This window comes from Oncorhynchus clarkii, chromosome 27 (genome assembly GCF_045791955.1).
Source record: "Oncorhynchus clarkii lewisi isolate Uvic-CL-2024 chromosome 27, UVic_Ocla_1.0, whole genome shotgun sequence".
Lineage (NCBI taxonomy): Eukaryota > Metazoa > Chordata > Actinopteri > Salmoniformes > Salmonidae > Oncorhynchus > Oncorhynchus clarkii.
Window position 1 is genome coordinate 40,183,380 of NC_092173.1, and position 20,179 is coordinate 40,203,558.

The 20,179-nt window shown below is 44.9% G+C and overlaps 1 protein-coding gene across 8 annotated transcripts in view; it reads right to left on the reverse strand.

Moving 5' to 3' along the window:
* Positions 1–20,179, reverse strand: part of LOC139385589 (neprilysin-like) — a 64,005-nt gene that overhangs the window by 34,482 nt on the left and 9,344 nt on the right. For all 8 annotated transcript variants that reach the window (XR_011628969.1, XR_011628968.1, XR_011628970.1 and 5 more), the window contains exon 2: positions 19,675–19,854. Coding sequence is in view for 5 of the 8 variants with exons in the window: in XM_071130784.1 (XP_070986885.1) it covers positions 19,675–19,854 (180 nt within the window). In the remaining 3 variants the exon portion in view is untranslated. The remainder of the gene's footprint in view (positions 1–19,674; positions 19,855–20,179) is intronic.

Below are 20,179 nucleotides of genomic sequence, written 5' to 3' on the forward strand. Positions count from 1 at the left end.
ATCACAAAATGATCACCCCACACACACTGTACTGTCCTCCTCAGGCTGTGTTCAACCGTAATTAGACAGACAGCTAAACTCCATTCAAAAACCATGACAAGAGTCAGGATTAGGCTTTCTCCAAACCTCCAGTTTAATGAAATGGTGTGAAACTTCAAAGAATACAGAATAATACAATGAACATATAGTTCAGACATTACCCATGGTGCAACATAACGTATAGTAGAATGCTTAGGTAAAAGCTGTATCCAATAAGCATATTGAAATGAACAATGTTCTAAATTCAAACACTGCCCAAATAGACCTGTATGCTTGCATAAGGCATGAATATCACATAGACCTGTATGCTTGCATAAGGCATGAATATCACATAGACCTGTATGCTTGCGTAAGGCATGGAGATCACATAGACCTGTATGCTTGCATAAGGCATGAAGAGATCACATAGACCTGTATGCTTGCGTAAGGCATGGAGATCACATAGACCTGTATGCTTGCATAAGGCATGAAGAGATCACATAGACCTGTATGTTTGCGTAAGACATGAAGAGATCACATAGACCTGTATGCTTGCATAAGGCATGAAGAGATCACATAGACCTGTATGCTTGCATAAGGCATGAAGAGATCACATAGACCTGTATGCTTGCGTAAGACATGAAGAGATCACATAGACCTGTATGCTTGCATAAGGCATGGAGAGATCACATAGACCTGTATGCTTGCGTAAGACATGAAGAGATCACATAGACCTGTATGCTTGCGTAAGACATGAAGAGATCACATAGACCTGTATGCTTGCGTAAGACATGAAGAGATCACATAGACCTGTATGCTTGCGTAAGACATGAAGAGATCACATAGACCTGTATGCTTGCGTAAGACATGAAGAGATCACATTTAGCAAGTGATTCTATCTGCCAGATCGTCCCGCTGTGGCTATGCAAAGTTACAGCACAATTACATAGAACAAAAAACGAATGTCCCTTGTCTGTTACGAAGGTTGACTTAAATTACATTTGAACTCATTCTGCCGATTGTTTGTGGGGTTTGTCCTTCAGTGGGTTATAATTTGAGACAAAATATCCACAGGAAAGCATAATTAAACCGACTTCAAAACTCAGGGCTCCGTGTGTGGCAATGAAGATTTGTTTGCTCATGCACAAGACGATGATACACGCAGGCGATGCATACCACCCGCAGTATTGCAGGCGATGCATACCACCCGCAGTATTGCAGGCGTTTACATGGTTTTGAGCATGTGTCAGGTCATAGAAATGTCAACTCCAGTTCCTCGCTCTAAGTTTGGTAAATAATACGTTCCTGTGGACATTTCGTTTCAAATTTTAACCAACTGAAGGACCAACTTACACAGACAACCGGTAGAGTAAGTTCAAAATGTAAATTATATTCAACATTCTGTCCTGAAAAAGGAAACTTTCCACAGTTTTGCAGTGCTTTGTTGTTTCAGACTGAATCCCAAGAATTGGTATCACAGTCTGATTTATTAGGCAAGCTGCTACTCAGCAAATCAACAGACATAAAACCCAAACAACAACAACATCCTCTGTGGAAAAGAACTTCTGATATAGCAAGATGAACACACAGACAACGTGTTAGACTTACAGACAATGCTTTGGCAGGCAGAAACAACAAGGACGGCTAGAGATACCCCGGAGTACATGTTCCTGTGATGAAATGTGGTCACCTGATCCCAATGGAGCACAGAAGTACCATAGAATGCATGCAGTTAACGAGGTGTAGTAGAACAAACATTCAGCAGGTGGCGCTAGAAATCGCACCACAATGGAGGCAGAACACACACAGTGACGCACACAGAGCGGCGCGGAGACTCTCGTGGTAAACTAGCTCCCTGTTTGCATCCTGCCTGCTGTGACTGTTTACAAAATGGATCCGCTATAGTTGGCTGGGCAAGATTACTGGACTATAATCAAAACCAATAAACTCAAAGCATGTTTTGGGGCTCGTTCAGTGGCTTTTTACCATGTTTTTTGCTTAACCTCTCTGGGATATGTGGGATGCTAGTGTCCCACCTGGCCAAAAGCCAGGGAAAATGCAGAGCGCCAAATTCAAATAAATTACTATAAGAATCAAACTTTCATGAAATCACACATGTAAGACACCAAATTAAAGCTACACGTGTTGTGAATCCAGCCAACATGTCAGATTTCAAAAAGGCTTTTCGCCGAAAGCAAACGATGCTATTATCTGAGGATAGCACCCCTGTAAACAAAGAGAGAAAACATATTTCAAACCCTGCAGGCGCGACACAAAACATAGAAATAAAAATATAAATCATCACCTTTGACGAGCTTCTTTTGTTGGTACTCCAATATGTCCCATAAACATCACAAATGGTCATTTTGTTTGATTAATTCCCTCCATATATATCTAAAATTTATTTGGCGCGTTTGATCCAGAAAAGCACCGGTTCCAACCGGTTCCAACTACAAAATATCAAAAAATGTACCTGTAAACTTTGCCAAAACATTTCAAACAACTTTTGTAATACAGTTTTTTTTTAAAGTATATAATCGATAAAATTATATATCCAAAATCACCAAGAAGTTAAAAAAAGGCAACACCAATCTCTACCATGGGTGGCTGGTGGCACCTTAATTGGGGAGGATGGGCACCTAGTAATAATATATGCCATTTAGCAGATGCTTTTGTCCAAAGCGCCTTATGGCTTATAGAAGTGACTGCATCCATTTTAAGTATGGTTAGTCCCAGGAATTGAACCCACTATCCTGACGTTGCAAAATCCGTGCTCTACCACCACCACGCTTGACTGTTGGTATGAGGTTCTTACTGTGGCAGTGTTTGGTTTTCACCAGACATAATGGGACCCATGTCCTCCAAAAAGTTGACTCAAGTTTGCCAAAAAGCACCTTGAAGCTCCTGGATGGTCGTCAAGACTCTTGGAAGAATGTTCTATGGACAGATCAGTCAAAGTATAACTATTTGGACGAAATGAGTGCCATTATGCCTGGCCAAAACCAAACACTGCATTCCACAGTAAGAACCTTATACCAACAGTCAAGCATGGTGGTGGCAGTGTGACGGTTTGGGGTCAGCGTGGTGGTGGCAGTGTGACGGTTTGGGGTCAGCGTGGTGGTGGCAGTGTGACGGTTTGGGGTCAGCGTGGTGGTGGCAGTGTGACGGTTTGGGGTCAGCGTGGTGGTGGCAGTGTGACGGTTTGGGGTCAGCGTGGTGGTGGCAGTGTGACGGTTTGGGGTCAGCGTGGTGGTGGCAGTGTGACGGTTTGGGGTCAGCGTGGTGGTGGCAGTGTGACAGTTTGGGGTCAGCGTGGTGGTGGCAGTGTGACGGTTTGGGGTCAGCGTGGTGGTGGCAGTGTGACGGTTTGGGGTCAGCGTGGTGGTGGCAGTGTGACGGTTTGGGGTCAGCGTGGTGGTGGCAGTGTGACGGTTTGGGGTCAGCGTGGTGGTGGCAGTGTGACGGTTTGGGGTCAGCGTGGTGGTGGCAGTGTGACGGTTTGGGGTCAGCGTGGTGGTGGCAGTGTGACGGTTTGGGGTCAGCGTGGTGGTGGCAGTGTGACGGTTTGGGGTCAGCGTGGTGGTGGCAGTGTGACGGTTTGGGGTCAGCGTGGTGGTGGCAGTGTGACGGTTTGGGGTCAGCGTGGTGGTGGCAGTGTGACGGTTTGGGGTCAGCGTGGTGGTGGCAGTGTGACGGTTTGGGGTCAGCGTGGTGGTGGCAGTGTGACGGTTTGGGGTCAGCGTGGTGGTGGCAGTGTGACGGTTTGGGGTCAGCGTGGTGGTGGCAGTGTGACGGTTTGGGGTCAGCGTGGTGGTGGCAGTGTGACGGTTTGGGGTCAGCGTGGTGGTGGCAGTGTGACGGTTTGGGGTCAGCGTGGTGGTGGCAGTGTGACGGTTTGGGGTCAGCGTGGTGGTGGCAGTGTGACGGTTTGGGGTCAGCGTGGTGGTGGCAGTGTGACGGTTTGGGGTCAGCGTGGTGGTGGCAGTGTGACGGTTTGGGGTCAGCGTGGTGGTGGCAGTGTGACGGTTTGGGGTCAGCGTGGTGGTGGCAGTGTGACGGTTTGGGGTCAGCGTGGTGGTGGCAGTGTGACGGTTTGGGGTCAGCGTGGTGGTGGCAGTGTGACGGTTTGGGGTCAGCGTGGTGGTGGCAGTGTGACGGTTTGGGGTCAGCGTGGTGGTGGCAGTGTGACGGTTTGGGGTCAGCGTGGTGGTGGCAGTGTGACGGTTTGGGGTCAGCGTGGTGGTGGCAGTGTGACGGTTTGGGGTCAGCGTGGTGGTGGCAGTGTGACGGTTTGGGGTCAGCGTGGTGGTGGCAGTGTGACGGTTTGGGGTCAGCGTGGTGGTGGCAGTGTGACGGTTTGGGGTCAGCGTGGTGGTGGCAGTGTGACGGTTTGGGGTCAGCGTGGTGGTGGCAGTGTGACGGTTTGGGGTCAGCGTGGTGGTGGCAGTGTGATGGTTTGGGGTCAGCGTGGTGGTGGCAGTGTGATGGTTTGGGGTCAGCGTGGTGGTGGTAGTGTGATGGTTTGGGGTCAGCGTGGTGGTGGCAGTGTGATGGTTTGGGGTCAGCGTGGTGGTGGTAGTGTGATGGTTTGGGGTCAGCGTGGTGGTGATAGTGTGATGGTTTGGGGTCAGCGTGGTGGTGGTAGTGTGATGGTTTGGGGTCAGCGTGGTGGTGGTAGTGTGATGGTTTGGGGTCAGCGTGGTGGTGGCAGTGTGATGGTTTGGGGTCAGCGTGGTGGTGGCAGTGTGATGGTTTGGGGTCAGCGTGGTGGTGGCAGTGTGATGGTTTGGGGTCAGCGTGGTGGTGGTAGTGTGATGGTTTGGGGTCAGCGTGGTGGTGGCAGTGTGATGGTTTGGGGTCAGCGTGGTGGTGGCAGTGTGATGGTTTGGGGTCAGCGTGGTGGTGGCAGTGTGATGGTTTGGGGTCAGCGTGGTGGTGGCAGTGTGATGGTTTGGGGTCAGCGTGGTGGTGGCAGTGTGATGGTTTGGGGTCAGCGTGGTGGTGGCAGTGTGATGGTTTGGGGTCAGCGTGGTGGTGGCAGTGTGATGGTTTGGGGATGCTTTTCTGCCTCAGGACCTGGACAACTTGCCAACTTGCCAATTCTATAGGAGAATATCAGGCCATCTGTCTGTGAGCTGAAGCGCAGCAATACAATAATCCAAAACACACAATCAAGTCTACATGACTAAAAAGCAACACATTTGATGTTTTGGAATGGCCTAGTCAAAGTCCAGACCTAATCCCAATTGAGATGTTGTGGCAGGACTTGAAACGAGCAGTTCATGCTTGAAAAAAAACGAAAAAGTTCTGCATGGAAAAGTGGGCAAAAAGTTTATCCACAGCGACATGAGAGACTGATCAACAACTACAGGAAGTGTTTGGTTGGAGTCATTCCAGCTAAAGGTGGCACAACCAGTGATTGAGCGTAAGGGGGAGAAAAGAAGAAAAAAAATCACAGGGACATTGGGTGTTGCATAACTTTGTTTATGAAATATGTATGTCGTTGTTGTGATATTTGTTCACTCAGGTTCTCTTTATCTAATATTAGGTTTTGTGTTGAAGATCTGATAACATTCAGTATCAAAAATAAGCAAAAGTAGAAAAAATTTGAAAGTGGGCAAATACTTTTTCACAGCCCTGTACAGCATCTACCTCTGTGCCAAATTTGGTTTACTGTGGAGTCCATACTTTCAACTCGGCCCCACACCACTATTATACAGAGAGATAATCTTTCATTCCTCCACACTAACAGACTTGGTAAATAGTGTTTTGTTTGTGGTAACTAGTTCCTTAAAAGTCCTGCAATTTCAGAAGGATAAAATAAAAGGTTTTCAAAAATGACGACATTTTGACCCAATGGCACTTTCATGGTTAACTAGAACCCTGTTAAAATGATTTATTTTCATAAAACATAACTCGAATTTATAGCCCAGTGTCAAAACACCAAATTCATAATCAATATACTGAAATAGGTTGTTATAATTTGAAAACGTGACATAAAAATGGACTACACATACAGTTGTCTCACTTGTGTTCAGATGACTTCCTGTCAGATGACTTCCTGTCAGATGACTTCCTGTACTCCTCGCCTCATTAGTTAGCTTTCGAGCTGGGGCGATCGGCTAAGAGGCTTGAGGAGGGCGGTCACGTGTGTTTTTGAGGCAGAGGTCCTGAGTTCACGCCAGGTATTGGATGAGTTTGAGAGGAAGTGCTCCTCGCTAAGCAAGCAGTGTGATGTCCTTTACACATGCAAATGAATCACACACATTGATATTGTATTTAAATCAATGGAGCAGGGACAATTTGCTGCTGCTACTCTTTTAAAAACAGACAAACCACAAAGAGCTTGGGTATACTAAATATATACACACTACACCACCTGTAGTGGTCGTCTCCTTCTGGGACAATTTTTACAGCATATGGTCAATACGAAAAAAGAAACGCAACACTTTTGAGATGGGAAAATGTCAACAAATCATCTCTCCACTGGTAGTTCTAAATAGGGACAGGTGTTGGCTCTCATTTGACTGATAGCTTGACTGTCAAATCCGACTATTTGTGGCCAACTACTTTTATAATGAGCGGATGTTCCCTTTTGCCATTTGGGTTTGAAAATGACAACAGCGCTGCCATGGAGAGTCGCGTACGAAAAATCAACAGTACTTAACCAAAGATATGAATTTGTTTAAAGAAAACAATTTAGGGTCATCGTGGGGACGATAACGGTTTACATTAATATCACCACTCTGAAGTTAAAAAAATAAAAAAATAAAAAAGGATGTGTAATACCACTCAGTTTTGTGGTGAAAATGAGAGCTTGCAAAATATATCCTGAACAAATATAAACATAACATGTAAAGTGTTGGTCTCATGTTTCATGAGCTGAAATAAAAAAAATCCCCAAAATGTTCCATATGCACAAAAAGCTTATTTCTCTCAGATTTTGTTTACATCCCAGTTAGTCAGCATTTCTCCTTTGCCAAGATAATCCATCCACCCGACAGGTGTGGCATATCAAAAAGCTGATTAAACAGCATAATAATTACACAGGTGCACCTTGTGCTGAGGATAATAAAATGTGCAGTTGTCACACAACGCATTGGCACAGATGCCTCAAGTTGAGGGAGTGTGCAATTGATATGCTGACTGCAGGAATGTCCACCAGAGCTGTTGCCAGAAAATGTAATGTTAATTTCTCTACCATAAACTGCCTCCAAAGTGGTTTTAGAGAATTTGGCAGTACGTCCAAATCGGCCTCACAAACGCAGACCATGTGTAAACACGCCAGCTCAGGACCTCCATATCAGTACTGAGGATTATTTCGCTCTTCAATAAAGCCCTTTTGCGGGGAAAAACAAATTCTGATTGCTCCCTAGTGGGTGGGCCTGGCTGCCAAGTGGGTGGACCTATGCCCTCCTCTGTGCACCCCTGCCCAGTCATGTGAATCGGTAGATGAGGGCCTAAAACTTATTTCAATTGACTGATTTTCTTATGAACTGTAACGCAGTAAAATCTTTGAAATTGTTGCGTTTATATTTTTGTTCAGTATAATAAATACAAAAAATGTCCACATTAGGGAAATTAGCGCAAAATATAATACTTTTATATATCAATGAATAACAATAAATATAACAAAAAAAAAGTTAATGGACAGCTACAATTTTCTTCCAGAGACGTGTAGGACAACTAAGATGGTAACCAATGAAACTAAGATGGTAACCAATGAAACTAAGATGGTAGCCTATGAAATCAAGATGGTAGCCTATGAAATCAGGATGGTAGCCTATGAAATCAAGATGGTAGCCTATGAAATCAAGATGGTAGCCTATGAAATCAAGATGGTAGCCTATGAAATCAAGATGGTAGCCTATGAAATCAAGATGGTAGCCTATGAAATCAAGATGGTAGCCTATGAAATCAAGATGGTAGCCTATGAAATCAAGATGGTAGCATATGAAATCAAGATGGTAGCCTATGAAACTAAGATGGTAGCCTATGAAACTAAGATGGTAGCCTATGATTAAAAAAGTAAGCTATTTCATCTAACATATCCAGGAATTGCTGATTTATATTGATGTGCAACCTGTCAAAATAGGATCCAGAATTATCCGAATTTGTTTTTTGCTCTTCAGAGAATTTGCCGCCATCTTCGTGCATATTGGCCTGTAGGCTATATTATACACTACCTGAGGAAGTGGGAACTCAAAACAATTAGCTAGATTGCTAACTCCAAATATGATATTGTTGCTATATAGCCACGATGGCTAATTGATTCATCTAAAAATCAGTCAAATGTAGGCTTATGTCCACAAAGACTTTCCAACAATAGTCCTAGGTTACCTACTCACTGCAAAATGGCATGCTCTGCCCCACTCTGCGGATGCATCAAAACCACACTAGGCTACAGCCTACTCCGGTTGTGAAGTGGCACTCACAGAAAGCTCTCTGTAACTAGAACAACAGTAGTTGCTTTGAAAACTGTATTTTTCCCCACAATTGCATTTGAGCAAAGGTCATACGCTTGTTTCTTCTCATAATGCATCTCTCCCTCCTCTGTGAGCACAATGGGGAGAGGGAGTGAGAGTGGCTCACTCACACAGCAGCTGACAGTTAAACAGTGACAAGGCTGATACTTTCATAGCAGGCATCAACGCTCCATATGCTTTTACTGGTGTTGACCAAATCATGGTTTTAAATCTACAGGAACGTTTTGAAGCAAAATAACAGACAATTCTCGACATACTTCAGTAAGAAGGTAACGTCTGTAATTTTCGGTTAATCTGAGACTTGTCAGAACCTGGCTATGGGATGCAGGGGGGAAAGTGAGAGGTCGGAGAGAGACAACAAATTCAAAGACAGCCTATTTATCTGTCCTCAAGGGGAGAGAGAGAGAGAGAGACAAATAACTAGACTGTTGTTTACTACTAAACTCCACACTAGTGTTGTTTTACATTTCATTAAGCAGTTTGTGTTTCTTAAATCAGGCAAAGCTAAAGAGCAGGCTGGTGACTGGTGGTTTCAGACAAGCCTGCCTGTCAACACTCATTGCTTGCTCACCAGCTGATGTATGCTGCATGTGCCAGGTGTGGAGCGTCTTTTCCACTGCTAGAGAACAGAACCCATCGCTGCTGCGCACACACAGTGCTAATATTCTGCTTATCATTGTAGCCTATCCAGTCCAAGTGCAAATAGTCACGAGAAGGAGGTCTGAGTCGCCAATGGTCAAGAAGGATGACCTGGCCTCCACAATCACCTGACCTCAACCCAATTGAGATGGTTTGGGATGAGTTGGACTGCAGAGTGAAGGAAAAGCAGTCAAAAAGTGCTTAGTATATGTGGGAACTCCTTCAAGACGGTTGGAAAATAATTCCAGGTGAAGCTAGTTTAGAGAATTCCAAGAGTGTGCAAAGCTGTCAAGGTAAAAGGTGGCTACTTTGAAGAATCAAAAAATATATTTTGATTTGTTGAACACTTTCTTGTTTACTACATGATTCCATATGTGTTATTTCATGGTTTTGATGTCTTCACTGTTATTCTACAATGTAGAAAATAGTAAAACAAATAAAAACCCTTGAATAAATAGGCGTTCAAACTTTTGACTGGTACTAATATATTATGTATATATATATATATATATATATATACACAGTGCCTTGCGAAAGTATTCGGCCCCCTTGAACTTTGCGACCTTTTGCCACATTTCAGGCTTCAAACATAAAGATATAAAACTGTATTTTTTTGTGAAGAATCAACAACAAGTGGGACACAATCATGAAGTGGAATGACATTTATTGGATATTTCAAACTTTTTTAACAAATCAAAAACTGAAAAATTGGGCGTGCAAAATTATTCAGCCCCTTTACTTTCAGTGCAGCAAACTCAGAAGTTCAGTGAGGATCTCTGAATGATCCAATGTTGACCTAAATGACTAATGATGATAAATACAATCCACCTGTATGTAATCAAGTCTCCGTATAAATGCACCTGCACTGTGATAGTCTCAGAGGTCCGTTAAAAGCGTAGAGAGCATCATGAAGAACAAGGAACACACCAGGCAGGGTCGAGATACTGATTTCCCAAACTTTAAACATCCCAAGGAGCACTGTGCAAGCGATAATATTGAAATGGAAGGAGTATCAGACCACTGCAAATCTACCAAGACCTGGCCATCCCTCTAAACTTTCAGCTCATACAAGGAGAAGACTGATCAGAGATGCAGCCAAGAGGCCCATGATCACTCTGGATGAACTGCAGAGATCTACAGCTGAGGTGGGAGACTCTGTCCATAAGACAACAATCAGTCGTATATTGCACAAATCTGGCCTTTATGGAAGAGTGGCAAGAAGAAAGCCATTTCTTAAAGATATCCATAAAAAGTGTTGTTTAAAGTTTGCCACAAGCCACCTGGGAGACACACCAAACATGTGGAAGAAGGTGCTCTGGTCAGATGAAACCAAAATGTAACTTTTTGGCAACAATGCAAAACGTTATGTTTGGCGTAAAAGCAACACAGCTGAACACACCATCCCCACTGTCAAACATGGTGTTGGCAGCATCATGGTTTGGGCCTGCTTTTCTTCAGCAGGGACAGGGAAGATGGTTAAAATTGATGGGAAGATGGATGGAGCCAAATACAGGACCATTCTGGAAGAAAACCTGATGGAGTCTGCAAAAGACCTGAGACTGGGACGGAGATTTGTCTTCCAACAAGACAATGATCCAAAACATAAAGCAAAATCTACAATGGAATGGTTCAAAAATAAACATATCCAGGTGTTAGAATGGCCAAGTCAAAGTCCAGACCTGAATCCAATCGAGAATCTGTGGAAAGAACTGAAAACTGCTGTTCACAAATGCTCTCCATCCAACCTCACTGAGCTCGAGCTGTTTTGCAAGGAGGAATGGGAAAAAAATTCAGTCTCTCGATGTGCAAAACTGATAGACATACCCCAAGCGACTTACAGCTGTAATCGCAGCAAAAGGTGGCGCTACAAAGTATTAACTTAAGGGGGCTGAATAATTTTGCACGCCCAATTTTTCAGTTTTTGATTTGTTAAAAAAGTTTGAAATATCCAATAAATGTCGTTCCACTTCATGATTGTGTCCCACTTGTTGTTGATTCTTCACAAAAAAATACAGTTTTATATCTTTATGTTTGAAGCCTGAAATGTGGCAAAAGGTCGCAAAGTTCAAGGGGGCCGAATACTTTCGCAAGGCACTGTATATATCGACTTGTCTGTAAAAAACAGTAACCTGCACTACTATGTCGATGATACTCTTGCTATTGCCCCCACTATTGACTAGGCTCTATCTGAACTACAGTCTGCCTTCATTGTATTACAGAAAAACTTGACCTGAAATTAGTATTGAATGCAGGTAAAACTAAGTATATGTTGTTCTCTAGAGCGCATAAAAATAACTTTGATGATTTAAACATATGTGCTTCGGGTGTTGATCGTGTCAGTGCTTACAAATATCTGGATAGATGGAGACGCTGTCTCTTAAAAAGCATATTGACCACGGTCCGGCACCTCTACGTTTTGGACTGCTTTGCTCCGGTGTTGTGCCGAAGATCTCCCCTCCCCCCCGTTTCAGAACAACTACTTGATGAATTTTGGCAAAGAGATTTATTTAAGGACTTATACACTTCAAAACAAATAGCCAAACAGAAAACTGCAGCCGTTACTAGTGCCTCTCCCACGATCAAACCGCCATGTAAAATGAAACTGCAGCCGTTACTAGTGCCTCTCCCACGATCAAACCGCCATATAAAATGAAACTGCAGCCGTTACTAGTGCCTCTCCCACGATCAAACCGCCATATAAAATGAAACGCAGCCTAACGTGATCATTGACAGCTGCCTTGAAGGACACAAATAAACCTGCTTTCTGCTACAAAGATCAGTGAAATGTGAACTGACAACAGAGTGAAGAGCAGAAGTCTCAACTAGCAAGCAAGTCACAGCAATGAAGAATTGAGTGCGTGCGCGTTCACGTGAGGGGAGGGGGATTCTGGCAGGGGGAAGATCTTCGGCACAACACCAGCACCTCCCGATTTACAAATTAACCACTAATATTGACGAGTTAGTAAAGAATCCGAATAAAAAAAAACATAGACTTATTCTATAGAAACAGGTCCTGCCTCTTGCTAAATAGTAGAACGCAGATTATTCAGTCGATGTTCCTATTGGTTCTTGACTCTGTCGGCATCATCTACGTGAACACAGCTGCCACTTCATTAAAGCCATTAGATGCCGTTTGTCATAGCGCACTGTGACTTATTACAGGCTACATTTTGAGTATTCATCCCTGCATTCTCTACTAGAAAGCTGGTTGGCCCTCTTTGATGTCACGTAGGTTGATACAGTGCTATGTTTTCATTCATAAAGCCCTTTTACAAAAAGTCCCACTGTTCGTAATGTCTTTACTAAACTTGAGACATACGAGTCACCACCCATGGTCTCAGGGATGGTTACCTCTGGAAATTAGTTTTGGTCTCTACCGAGTTAGGCAAATCAGCTTTTAGGTTCTCTTGCACCTTATTTGTGGAATAATCTTCAACATGTTCTTAAATGTGATGTTCTGGTGCCTCTAGGGTCAATTCAGACAGCTGACTGAGGACCTTATTACTGATGAGTGTGATGTTCTGGTGTCTCTAGGGTCAATTCAGACAGCTGACTGAGGACCTTATTACTGATGAGTGTGATGTTCTGGTGCCTCTAGGGTCAATTCAGACAGCTGATTGAGGACCTTATTACTGATGAGTGTGATGTTCTGGTGCCTCTAGGGTCAATTCAGACAGCTGACTGAGGACATTATTACTGATGAGTGTGATGTTCTGGTGCCTCTATAGGGTCAATTCAGACAGCTGACTGAGGACCTTATTACTGATGAGTGTGATGTTCTGGTGCCTCTAGGGTCAATTCAGACAGCTGATTGAGGACCTTATTACTGATGAGTGTGATGTTCTGGTGTCTCTAGGGTCAATTCAGACAGCTGATTGAGGACCTTATTACTGATGAGTGTGATGTTCTGGTGCCTCTAGGGTCAATTCAGACAGCTGATTGAGGACCTTATTACTGATGAGTGTGATGTTCTGGTGTCTCTAGGGTCAATTCAGACAGCTGATTGAGGACCTTATTACTGATGAGTGTGATGTTCTGGTGTCTCTAGGGTCAATTCAGACAGCTGATTGAGGACCTTATTACTGATGAGTGTGATGTTCTGGTGCCTCTAGGGTCAATTCAGACAGCTGACTGAGGACCTTATTACTGATGAATGTGATGTTCTGGTGTCTCTAGGTCAATTCAGACAGCTGATTGAGGACCTTATTACTGATGAGTGTGATGTTCTGGTGTCTCTAGGGTAAATTCAGACAGCTGATTGAGGACCTTATTACTGATGAATGTGATGTTCTGGTGCCTCTAGGGTCAATTCAGACAGCTGATTGAGGACCTTATTACTGATGAGTGTGATGTTCTGGTGCCTCTGGGTCAATTCAGACAGCTGATTGAGGACCTTATTACTGATGAGTGTGATGTTCTGGTGTCTCTAGGGTCAATTCAGACAGCTGATTGAGGACCTTATTACTGATGAGTGTGATGTTCTGGTGCCTCTAGGGTCAATTCAGACAGCTGACTGAGGACCTTATTACTGATGAATGTGATGTTCTGGTGTCTCTAGGTCAATTCAGACAGCTGATTGAGGACCTTATTACTGATGAGTGTGATGTTCTGGTGTCTCTAGGGTCAATTCAGACAGCTGATTGAGGACTTTATTACTGATGAGTGTGATGTTCTGGTGCCTCTAGGGTCAATTCAGACAGCTGATTGAGGACCTTATTACTGATGAATGTGATGTTCTGGTGTCTCTAGGGTCAATTCAGACAGCTGACTGAGGACCTTATTACTGATGAGTGTGATGTTCTGGTGCCTCTAGGGTCAATTCAGACAGCTGACTGAGGACCTTATTACTGATGAATGTGGTAGTTTAGGACTGTGTTTTTCTTTCTGCTTGCATTTTTATTGATGTGTGTATTTTCTGTCATTTATGTAATTTAGGGCTCATCTGTAAAATAGACCTTGGTCTCAGTATGATTCCCTGATAAAATAAAAGGCTAAATAAATAGTAGTTGAACTCTACTGAAGGAAACAGTACTGCTGGTCAGATATTGTTCTACTTCTGACAACTACTATGACTGATGGGATATCTTAATCCCTCTATCTGAAAACAAGAAAGTGGTGCCTTTCAGAACCAATCAGTTATCTCTCACTATCAATCATTACTCACCTGTTGCACACGGTCACATTTGGAATAAGCTTATCGACAGTCACGTACTGCCCATGTTAAGTTATCCATTGTCATGGATTAGTAAACACGACATCTCCGTGTCTGTAACTAAACCAGTGTGAACATTGACTTAGTTCTATTTTATTCCCAAAGCCCCATTCATAGCTCCTATCACACAGTGTTAATTGGCCTGTAAAGGACAAGGAAGGCTCCATCTCCAATGGCCATTAGATCAACAAGCTTCACATTTATTTACATGTTGTTTAACCTTTAACCTTTAACTAGGCAAGTCAGTTAAGATCAAATTCTTATTTACAATGACGGTCTACCCCGGCTAAACCCTAACGACGCTGGGCCAATTGGGTGCCGCCCTACGGGACTCCCAATCACGGTCGGTTGTGATACATCCTGGAATCTAACCAGCTTCTGTAGTGACGTCTCTAGCACAGATGCAGTGGGTTTCAGTATTCAGGCCACTACTGGCCATCCCTAGCAACCTGTTGAAAACCCTGCACCTTAGTGGGTTTCAGTATTCAGGCCACTACAGGCCATCCCTAGCAACCTGTTGAAAACCCTGCACCTTAGTGGGTTTCAGTATTCAGGCCACTACAGGCCATCCCTAGCAACCTGTTGAAAACCCTGCACCTTAGTGGGTTTCAGTATTCAGGCCACTACAGGCCATCCCTAGCAACCTGTTGAAAACCCTGCACCTTAATGGGTTTCAGTATTCAGGCCACTACAGGCCATCCCTAGCAACCTGTTGAAAACCCTGCACCTTAGTGGGTTTCAGTATTCAGGCCACTACAGGCCATCCCTAGCAACCTGTTGAAAACCCTGCACCTTAGTGGGTTTCAGTATTCAGGCCACTACAGGCCACCCCTAGCAACCTGTTGAAAACCCTGCACCTTAGTGGGTTTCAGTATTCAGGTCATCCCTAGCAACCTGTTGAAAACCCTGCACCTTAGTGGGTTTCAGTATTCAGGCCACTACTGGCCATCCCTAGCAACCTGTTGAAAACCCTGCACCTTAATGGGTTTCAGTATTCAGGCCACTACAGGCCATCCCTAGCAATCTGTTGAAAACCCTGCACCTTAATGGGTTTCAGTATTCAGGCCACTACTGGCCATCCCTAGCAACCTGTTGAAAACCCTGCACCTTAATGGGTTTCAGTATTCAGGCCACTACTGGCCATCCCTAGCAATCTGTTGAAAACCCTGCACCTTAATGGGTTTCAGTATTCAGGCCACTACTGGCCATCCCTAGCAACCTGTTGAAAACCCTGCACCTTAATGGGTTTCAGTATTCAGGCCACTACTGGCCATCCCTAGCAATCTGTTGAAAACCCTGCACCTTAATGGGTTTCAGTATTCAGGCCACTACTGGCCATCCCTAGCAACCTGTTGAAAACCCTGCACCTTAATGGGTTTCAGTATTCAGGCCACTACTGGCCATCCCTAGCAACCTGTTGAAAACCCTGCACCTTAGTGGGTTTCAGTATTCAGGCCACTACAGGCCATCCCTAGCAACCTGTTGAAAACCCTGCACCTTAGTGGGTTTCAGTATTCAGGCCACTACAGGCCATCCCTAGCAACCTGTTGAAAACCCTGCACCTTAGTGGATTTCAGTATTCAGGCCACTACAGGCCATCCCTAGCAACCTGTTGAAAACCCTGCACCTTAGTGGGTTTCAGTATTCAGGCCACTACTGGCCATCCCTAGCAACCTGTTGAAAACCCTGCACCTTAGTGGGTTTCAGTATTCAGGTCATCCCTAGCAACCTGTTGAAAACCCTGCACCTTAGTGGGTTTCAGTATTCAGGCCACCACTGGCCATCCCTAGCAACCTGTTGAAAACCCTGCACCTTAGTGGGTTTCAGTATTCAGACCATCCCTAGCAACCTGTTGAAAAACCTGCACCTTAGTGGGTTTCAGTATTCAGGCCATCCCTAGCAACCTGTTGAAAACCCTGCACCTTAGTGGTTTTCAGTATTCAGGCCATCCCTAGCAACCTGTTGAAAACCCTGCACCTTAGTGGGTTTCAGTATTCAGGCCGTCCCTAGCAACCTGTTGAAAACCCTGCACCTTAATGGGTTTCAGTATTCAGGTCATCCCTAGCAACCTGTTGAAAACCCTGCACCTTAATGGGTTTCAGTATTCAGGCCACTACTGGCCATTCCTAGCAACCTGTTGAAAACCCTGCACCTTAGTGGGTTTCAGTATTCAGGTCATCCCTAGCAACCTGTTGAAAACCCTGCACCTTAGTGGGTTTCAGTATTCAGGCCACTACTGGCCATCCCTAGCAACCTGTTGAAAACCCTGCACCTTAATGGGTTTCAGTATTCAGGCCACTACAGGCCATCCCTAGCAATCTGTTGAAAACCCTGCACCTTAATGGGTTTCAGTATTCAGGCCACTACTGGCCATCCCTAGCAACCTGTTGAAAACCCTGCACCTTAATGGGTTTCAGTATTCAGGCCACTACTGGCCATCCCTAGCAATCTGTTGAAAACCCTGCACCTTAATGGGTTTCAGTATTCAGGCCACTACTGGCCATCCCTAGCAACCTGTTGAAAACCCTGCACCTTAATGGGTTTCAGTATTCAGGCCACTACTGGCCATCCCTAGCAATCTGTTGAAAACCCTGCACCTTAGTGGGTTTCAGTATTCAGGCCACTACTGGCCATCCCTAGCAACCTGTTGAAAACCCTGCACCTTAATGGGTTTCAGTATTCAGGCCACTACTGGCCATCCCTAGCAACCTGTTGAAAACCCTGCACCTTAGTGGGTTTCAGTATTCAGGCCACTACAGGCCATCCCTAGCAACCTGTTGAAAACCCTGCACCTTAGTGGGTTTCAGTATTCAGGCCACTACAGGCCATCCCTAGCAACCTGTTGAAAACCCTGCACCTTAGTGGGTTTCAGTATTCAGGCCACTACAGGCCATCCCTAGCAACCTGTTGAAAACCCTGCACCTTAGTGGGTTTCAGTATTCAGGCCACTACTGGCCATCCCTAGCAACCTGTTGAAAACCCTGCACCTTAGTGGGTTTCAGTATTCAGGTCATCCCTAGCAACCTGTTGAAAACCCTGCACCTTAGTGGGTTTCAGTATTCAGGCCACCACTGGCCATCCCTAGCAACCTGTTGAAAACCCTGCACCTTAGTGGGTTTCAGTATTCAGACCATCCCTAGCAACCTGTTGAAAAACCTGCACCTTAGTGGGTTTCAGTATTCAGGCCATCCCTAGCAACCTGTTGAAAACCCTGCACCTTAGTGGTTTTCAGTATTCAGGCCATCCCTAGCAACCTGTTGAAAACCCTGCACCTTAGTGGGTTTCAGTATTCAGGCCGTCCCTAGCAACCTGTTGAAAACCCTGCACCTTAATGGGTTTCAGTATTCAGGTCATCCCTAGCAACCTGTTGAAAACCCTGCACCTTAATGGGTTTCAGTATTCAGGCCATCCCTAGCAACCTGTTGAAAACCCTGCACCTTAATGGGTTTCAGTATTCAGGCCATCCCTAGCAACCTGTTGAAAACCCTGCACCTTAGTGGGTTTCGGTATTCAGGCCATCCCTAGCAACCTGTTGAAAACCCTGCACTTTAATGGGTTTCAGTATTCAGGCCATCCCTAGCAACCTGTTGAAAACCCTGCACCTTAATGGGTTTCAGTATTCAGGCCATCCCTAGCAACCTGTTGAAAACCCTGCACCTTAGTGGGTTTCAGTATTCAGGCCATCCCTAGCAACCTGTTGAAAACCCTGCACCTTAATGGGTTTCAGTATTCAGGCCACTACTGGCCATCCCTAGCAACCTGTTGAAAACCCTGCACCTTAGTGGGTTTCAGTATTCAGGCCACTACAGGCCATCCCTAGCAACCTGTTGAAAACCCTGCACCTTAGTGGGTTTCAGTATTCAGGCCACTACAGGCCATCCCTAGCAACCTGTTGAAAACCCTGCACCTTAGTGGGTTTCAGTATTCAGGCCACTACAGGCCATCCCTAGCAACCTGTTGAAAACCCTGTACCTTAATGGGTTTCAGTATTCAGGCCACTACAGGCCATCCCTAGCAACCTGTTGAAAACCCTGCACCTTAGTGGGTTTCAGTATTCAGGCCACTACAGGCCATCCCTAGCAACCTGTTGAAAACCCTGCACCTTAGTGGGTTTCAGTATTCAGGCCACTACAGGCCATCCCTAGCAACCTGTTGAAAACCCTGCACCTTAATGGGTTTTAGTATTCAGGCCACTACAGGCCATCCCTAGCAACCTGTTGAAAACCCTGCACCTTAATGGGTTTCAGTATTCAGGTCATCCCTAGCAACCTGTTGAAAACCCTGCACCTTCATGGGTTTCAGTATTCAGGCCATCCCTAGCAACCTGTTGAAAACCCTGCACCCCAGTGGGTTTCAGTATTCGGGCCATCCCTAGCAACCTGTTGAAAACCCTGCACCTCAGTGGGTTTCAGTATTCAGGCCACTACAGGCTTTAACGCTCCCCTTGAGCTGACAAACTTTAAAGAGGGTAATCAGCAGTTTGAACAATAACAAAGCAGACTACCTGCTACAGTGTTTTGGTAAAAAGCTGTGGGATGGGGCTGGAGAAATGTAACCACTTTCAAATTCATTGACAGATCTATGGATGCAAGGTCTGACCATCCATGATGTCAAAAGTATAGTTTTAACCATGTTTTAAGGGAAAGGCGGATACAACTAAATGTGTCTTCTGCTTTTAACCCAACCCCTCTGAATCAGAGAGGTGCCCCCGGGGGGGCTGCCATAATCGTCATCCATGTCTTCATCGCCTGGGGAACAGTGGGTTAACTGCCTTGTTCAGAACAACAGATTTTTACCTTGTCAGCTCGGGGATTCGACCCAGCAACCTTTCGGTTACAGGGCCAACGCTCTAACCACTAGGCTACCAATGTTTGTTTACAACTTAAAATGTTTACAAACATAGAAAAAAATCTTAGATTTTGTGTTCTAAATGGGGTACAAGAGTTGACCTAGGCTAACAAAAGTTATATTCTTCAAGAATCAAAATGAGTAACGTTAGATATCATTAATATAAAAGTTAAAATTGCAATGCATATTGCCCCTCCGAAGTCTAAAAGCCACATGTTAAAATGTGCCATGACATTTGACATAACAGTATGTTTTAGGGTCGTCGCTGACAGAAAGTACGTTATACAAGCGCACAAGATTGCAACCATATGAATAGTAAACAGATTTTTTTTTTTCAATAGCACATCTGTTGAGATGGCTAAATGCTCTTTACATAACGTTTTAACTACATCTGATTTGACTGTCTAACTGATTAATAGATTCATTGATTGATTGATAGACAGTGATTGTTCTATGAGTTTCTCCACTCACCACTATCAGTCCTCTGTGTGGCGAAGAGGACGATGAGGGCCAATATGACGACGAAGAGGAGGGACACGATGGTGAGCAGGCCGATCTCCAGAGAGGTCCAGCGGGGCTTCTTAGCCGATTTAGGGGGGACGGTCTCCACCATGCTCAACACTCCTTCAGCTGCTGGCTGTAACGACTCACCTGAGGGGAGACAAGGAAGGTTTTAACTCTGAAATAAATCTCCTTGAAGAATATAAACCAAGTAAACATGATATCTCATAGAAAGATGTGGCAACAACTCAGCTGTAAAAATAAAAGGTCACACACCCCCCCCAACACCACGATAAAGGTCACCCCCCAACACCACGATAAAGGTCACCCCCCCAACACCACGATAAAGGTCCCCCCCAACACCACGATAAAGGTCAACGCCCCCCCCCCCCCCCCCCCCCCCCCCCCCCCCCCAAGATGAAGATCAACCGTCCCGTCCCCACCCCAACACCATGATTTTTATTTTAACTAGGCA